This window comes from Cannabis sativa, chromosome 5 (assembly GCF_029168945.1).
Source record: "Cannabis sativa cultivar Pink pepper isolate KNU-18-1 chromosome 5, ASM2916894v1, whole genome shotgun sequence".
Taxonomy (NCBI): domain Eukaryota; kingdom Viridiplantae; phylum Streptophyta; class Magnoliopsida; order Rosales; family Cannabaceae; genus Cannabis; species Cannabis sativa.
Genome location: NC_083605.1, coordinates 46,376,564 through 46,382,498, shown reverse-complemented (window position 1 = coordinate 46,382,498; position 5,935 = coordinate 46,376,564). Strand labels below are relative to the sequence as shown.

The 5,935-nt window shown below is 32.4% G+C and overlaps 2 protein-coding genes and 1 non-coding gene across 3 annotated transcripts; 1 reads left to right on the top strand and 2 right to left on the bottom strand.

Annotated features, from left to right (window-relative positions):
- Positions 1 to 374: 374 nt before the first annotated feature.
- Positions 375 to 447, bottom strand: TRNAK-CUU (transfer RNA lysine (anticodon CUU)). The gene has a single exon. It is a non-coding gene; the product is annotated as a tRNA-Lys (tRNA).
- A 1,832-nt stretch (positions 448 to 2,279) lies between these two features.
- On the top strand, positions 2,280 to 2,883 carry LOC133038361 (uncharacterized). The gene is made up of 2 exons (XM_061116483.1): positions 2,280 to 2,450; positions 2,626 to 2,883. Exons 1-2 carry the CDS (start codon positions 2,280 to 2,282, stop codon positions 2,881 to 2,883), a joined length of 429 nt encoding a protein of 142 aa, XP_060972466.1.
- Positions 2,884 to 4,287: 1,404 nt separating this feature from the next.
- LOC133038360 (zinc finger BED domain-containing protein RICESLEEPER 2-like) lies at positions 4,288 to 5,638 on the bottom strand. Its single transcript, XM_061116482.1, has 2 exons — positions 5,506 to 5,638; positions 4,288 to 5,450 (listed from the first exon to the last, which is right to left on the bottom strand). Exons 1-2 carry the CDS (start codon positions 5,636 to 5,638, stop codon positions 4,288 to 4,290), a joined length of 1,296 nt encoding a protein of 431 aa, XP_060972465.1.
- Between the last annotated feature and the right edge of the window lie 297 nt (positions 5,639 to 5,935).

Genomic DNA, 5,935 nt, shown 5'->3' with positions numbered 1-5,935 from the left:
ACGCACTGCCAATCAGGCGGCTCATGGTTTGGCAAAGTTTGCATTAGGGGTGGATGAGACATGTTATTGGTATGAGGATATCCCTCATCCTATTTACTCTGTTATTGTAGATGAACTCTTTGTTTAATTTATAATAACAAGTATTTTCACTCAAAAAAATAAACATACCCTATAACTCACATATCTAATAAAAGAATTATATATATAAATAGATTGAGAAAACAATATCAAACTGAATATGACCTCTTAAACAAAATCAGTTTGATGGGCGAGTAATCTCATAATAGCCAATAGGTGTGGGTGGATAGACAAAGACAATAAGAATTAATTGGAAATTAAAAAAAAAAATTAATAGAATAACTGCAAGTCTGCAACGCCCACCGTGGGGCTCGAACCCACGACCACAAGGTTAAGAGCCTTGCGCTCTACCAACTGAGCTAGACGGGCTGATGTTATCATTTGAAGCATCTTTTATTTCAAAATCTATAGCAAAGCCATATGGAGTACTGCATTATTTATTTTTTTTTTATTTTTGATTGAAGAGTCTTGCTTTATTAATAGAGGGTTAAAATGGTAGGACTGACTTAATATTATTATTAACCGCATTTTTCAAAAAAGAAAAAAAATGACTTATTATTATTATTATTATTATTATTATTAAAGGGAATTGACTTATATATAGCTGAAAAATTGGATATTATTTTTTATTTAACCGGTAAGAACGTCTTTAATTTTAGCGCTTAGAGAAATTATTAATAAAAGCTTTTTATATGATTATGTACATTATAGTTATAATAAATATTCTACTTGTTTTTTAAAAATTTAGAATAAGTTATACTGCTAAACAGAAGATTTAAACATTCATTTGTACATGTGCAAAAGAAATAACCATGAGTCTGCTAAATTTTTTGAACTTTATTTTTAATATTGTAAATTATTTAGAATTTTTTAAAAATAAATAAAATACTTACAATAATATAATATATAATAATATAGACCGTCATGTAAATAAACAGAAATGTGATAATTTTTTTAAGACTAATTAGCAATTTTTCTCCCCGAACTTTGACATGTACTAAATCATGCCCCCTAAACTTTTTTAGCCGTTAAAAATTCCCCCTAAACTATTAAGATTGTTAAATTTAAGGACTTTTATCTAATTTTAGTAAAAAAAATTGTAACATAGATGAAAGTTCAGGGGGCATGATTTAATACATATAAAAGTTTGAGGGGCATGATTTGGTAGATATCAAAGTCTGGGGAGCATGATTTAGTACCTGAAACAGTAAAATTGAATGAAATTAGACAAAAGTCCTTAAATTTAACAATCTCAATAGTTCAGGGGGAATTTTTAACGGCAAAAAAAGTTCAGCGGGCATAATTTGGTATATGTCAAAGTTCGGGGGAGGGGGGGAGGAGGAAATTGCTAATTAGTCTTTTTTTAAATGTCACAAAAACATATATAATATGTTCCTAGGACTCAGTGAAGCCAGAACAAAATTGTAGGGGGCTCAATATTAATCGGTGTATACAATAATTGTAAATTTTGATGACCTATTTTTTTAGCGGTACGTTGATTAAAAAAATATCATAATTATATATATAGGCTAATTAGCAATTTTTCTCCCCCGAACTTTGACATGTGCTAAATTATGCTCCCTAAACTTTTTTGGGCGTTAAAAATTCCCCCTGAACTATTAAGATTGTTAAATTTACGGACTTTTATCTAATTTTAATAAAAAAAATTCAAACATGGATGAAAGTTCAGGGAGCATGATTTAGTACATATCAAAATTTGAGGGGTAGAATTTGGTAGATGTCAAAGTCTGGGGAGCATAGTTTAACACATAAACAATCACTGAAACAGTAAAATTGAATGAAATTAGATAAAAGTCTTTAAATTTAACAATTTAATAGTTCAGGGAGAATTTTTATCGGCCAAAAAAGTTCAGGGGACATGATTTAGTACATGTCAAAGTTCGAGGGGGAAATTGCTAATTAGCCATATATATTAATGTTTTATAAGTTACATTTTAAAAAATATGGGACTGGGTAATTATATATAGAAATAAAATATGAATGGTGATTTAAGGTATTAAAGACTTTATTTAATACTACCAATATTTATTTATAATTTCTTTAAAGAAAAAATATATATCCACTAGTATTAATTTATGAATATTTTAATTTTTGAACTCTTAATAATAAATTAAGATATATTAAATAAGAAGAGTATAATATAATTGTACATTTAATATTTATTTTAATTTATTTCTGTGATGTTGCTGCTTAAAGGACTTAAGTTGTTCTCAACCTCATCTGGTTTACTGCCAAATGAACAGAAAACAGCCATTTATTGTGCAGGAATGTCTGAATTTGAAGTCCCTAGGATCCTTGAGGCATCTAATTTTACAAGGAGCTCATTACCATTTAGATATCCTGGTATCCCTGTTTGTTTAAAGAAGATATCTCGGACTGAATGCCAAAGTCTGTTGGAAAAGATGACAAATAGAATACGAATGTGGAGTACAAGGAACCTATCTTATATGGGGTAGAGTAACCTTGATCAATTCAGTTTTGCCAGCTATACATACTTACTGGGCACATATTTTTATTCTACCAAAGAGGCTCTTGAAAGATATAGAAGTAACATGTCGATCATTTCTTTCGAAAGGCACTCAAGAAGGGGTTGGCCCTGGTTTAGTGGCCTGGGATTCAGTATGCAGACCTAAAGCAGCAGGAGCCTTAGGCTTTCGAAATGTTCATCATTGGAATGTAGCAGCTTTGGGAAGATATGTTTGGGACATAGCTAGTAAAAAAGATTGCCTCTTTGTCAAATGGATACACAATATGTATCTGAAGGAGCAGGATTGGTGGAGTTAGGAATGTCAATGGGGCGGGTCGGATCTGATCCGACCTGATCCAGATTATGTACGGATCTGCCCCGCCCCGCCCCGCTGGATCAGATACTCGGATCGGATCTGATCCGACCCGTCTTATACGGATCGGATCTGATCCGACCCAATTTTTTTTTTTTTAAAAAAAAAATATATTTTTTATATCTAAATCTATAATTTTTTTTCCAAAATTTATTTATTTAAGAACTAATAATACATCATTTTTTTCTTATATATTTTTATTTTATTTGTCAAAATCAATAAAAAAATTTACCAAATTTTAGAAATTCCACTAATATAATCATCAATAACAATGTAGTATGATGATTACATGAAATAAATCTCCTCTAAAAAATACATGAAATTAACTATAAACTTTTATATGTTGTTCTTCTAGTCTTCAAGATTTACTATGTACGGCTCCTGCAAAAAAATAAATATGTTAAAAATAAAAGTATAATTTAATTTATAAATTTTAAAAATGAAAACAATTGCCATATTCGGATCTACATCATTATCTTGATCATTTACGGTAATTAGTTTAGTTTTTGTGCCTGTAAAAAAAATTATTAAAATAATATAATAAAACAACTATTAATTAATGTATAAACTTATATAATAAGAAATAAATAATTATACCTTGTTTGTCAATTGCCAACCAACTTTGAGTACAGACCAATGCCTCCAAAGTAGTAGGATGAAGTCTTGCTCGATGTGGACTCACGTGTCTACCACCAGTACTGAATGAGGACTCTGAAGCAACAGTGCTAACTGGCACAGCAAATATGTCTCTGGCAATCATGTTCAACACAGGATATTTAGATCCTGTTATCTTCCAATAGTTGCATATATCAAAGAATTCATCAGTCCTGGGTAACACTTGGTCATCTAAATAGAGATCCAACTCTGACTTTTCATTCATTGCACCAGATGAAGCTCTAACATATAAGTCATAGTTAGATAGATGATCTTGTGTTGAAGAAGATGATGACCCTTCCACAAGTGAATTGTTTTCACTTAAAGTAGGACATTTAGATTTGTACTCATTGAATAGATCAACACAAAGCCTACGCACCTTTCTAATTTCAACCTCCCATTTATCATCTCCATAGAGTTGAGGAAAATAAAATTGGAGCAACAAAAACTTGTATCTAGGATCCAAAACCACTGCAATAGTCATAATCCCATGAATCTGTTCCCAATACTTTTGAAACTTAAACATCATTTGAGTTGACATATCCTTAATAAATAACTCATTTGATGACATTCCTTCTTCAATTTTCCTCTTAATTTTACACATCTCCGGGAAGAATAGATTGGCAGTAGGGTACTTGGTACCAGAAAATAACTCTGTCACCTCATGAAAAACTTCTAGCCTTTCACATAACTTTTAAGCTCTAATCCAATCATCTTCTGATGGCAAACATTTATACTTTGGATCACAAAGCTTTGCTCGCTCAAATACTGCTTTGTACAATAAAGCTGTCTTTATCATTAAGTATGTTGAATTCCATCTTGTAATACAATCAAGAGACAACTTTTTAGTACATGTGACTCCAAGGTGACGAGCATTCTCCTCAAATTTCTCATACTGTTTTGGTGTGCCTGACCAATAAGCGACACTATCTCGAATCTTATCAATGCTATCACCGATAACAGACAAACCACCTCTAACAATAAAATTCAAAATATGTGCACACCAACGCATGTGAAGCAGCTCTCCATTCAAAATAAAGCAACTAGGATCAAATTTTTGCTTCAAAAGTGGAATCATTGCATCATTAGTGGATGCATTATCAAGTGTCACCGTACTAACCTTATCTTCAATGCTCCATTCAGACATTGAAGAACTTAGTGCCTCTGTAAGTGCTGAAGCGTCATGTGGGCATGGTTCATACTTAAAGCTTATAATCCGACTATGCAAGGTCCAAGCATCGTCTATAAAATGAGCTGTAACAGCCATATATCCTCTCTTTTGATGATTGGCAGTCCACATATCGGTGGTTAAAGCTATTCTACTTTTATTTTTCTTCAAAATTTCTCCACATTTTTCCTTCTCAAGCTTATGTATCTTCATAATGTCAGACCTTATTGTATTCCTTGACATCAATTGAAACATAGGAGAAATCGTGTTTGCAAAATCTATAAATCCACTGTGTTCAACCATCGATAAAGGGTACTCATGTAGAATAATCATATGAGCTAACTTTTTTCTTCCTAGTTCTTGATCAAGATTGTAGGTGACTACAGGACTTGCAATGGCATTTGCACGTTGTTCTTTCAACACTGGACATCGATCTACATGAAGATTTAAATGCTTAGTCCCCTTATTTTTTCCTGCCGCCATGTGCCTCCCGCAGTGATTGCACACTGCTTTCAATACATTGTCAATCGTTTGCAAAGTAAAGTAATCCCATGTAGGAGATCTTCTCTTTTTCTTATTTGTTGTCTCTCCACTCTGAGTTTCATCTATTCTATCACTAGACTCTACTTCTTCTGATGTAACAAATTCAGCACCCCCAAAACTAGAATTCATTTGGCCAGACATATAACCTACATTTAACATCATACTCAATTATATAAAAACTAATGCAGACAAAATACGTACCTGAAAAGAAGAAAAATCTGAACTGAAATGGCGATGCAGTGAGACTGGCGGCCGGTGGCCCGGTGGGAGAGGTGGAGTGCAGTGGTTCCGGGTTCGTGAGAGGAAGACAATAAACTGATGATGAGAGAAACATAATACGTTTTGATTTGACGGAAAGAAACCCTAAAATCAGACGAGAGACACCTGGGTGTTAGAGGAATTTGGATTTTCTCGGGAAAATGAGGAGAAGAAAATGAGATTTGGTGAAATTGGGATTTAATTTAGGGTAGATTCAAATTTCTTTTTTTTTTAAAAAAAAAATATATTAAAAAGTAAAATTTTTTTTTAAAAAAATATATTTAAAACGGATCGGGTCAGATCCGATCCGTAAAAAATTTAAGCGGGGCGGGTCGGATCTGATCCAAGATCCAATAACTATCCGAATGTTTCG

Bases quoted from the DNA above. Each gene is read 5' to 3' on its own strand.
- LOC133038361 (XM_061116483.1), top strand. From the start codon at position 2,280: ATGTTGCTGCTTAAAGGACTTAAGTTGTTCTCAACCTCATCTGGTTTA. The intron at 2,451-2,625 runs GTTTGTTTAAAG...ATTCTACCAAAG, and splicing joins TTAGATATCCTGGTATCCCT to AGGCTCTTGAAAGATATAGA.
- LOC133038360 (XM_061116482.1), bottom strand. From the start codon at position 5,638: ATGTTTCTCTCATCATCAGTTTATTGTCTTCCTCTCACGAACCCGGAA. The intron at 5,451-5,505 runs GTACGTATTTTG...TGTTAAATGTAG, and splicing joins CAGATTTTTCTTCTTTTCAG to GTTATATGTCTGGCCAAATG.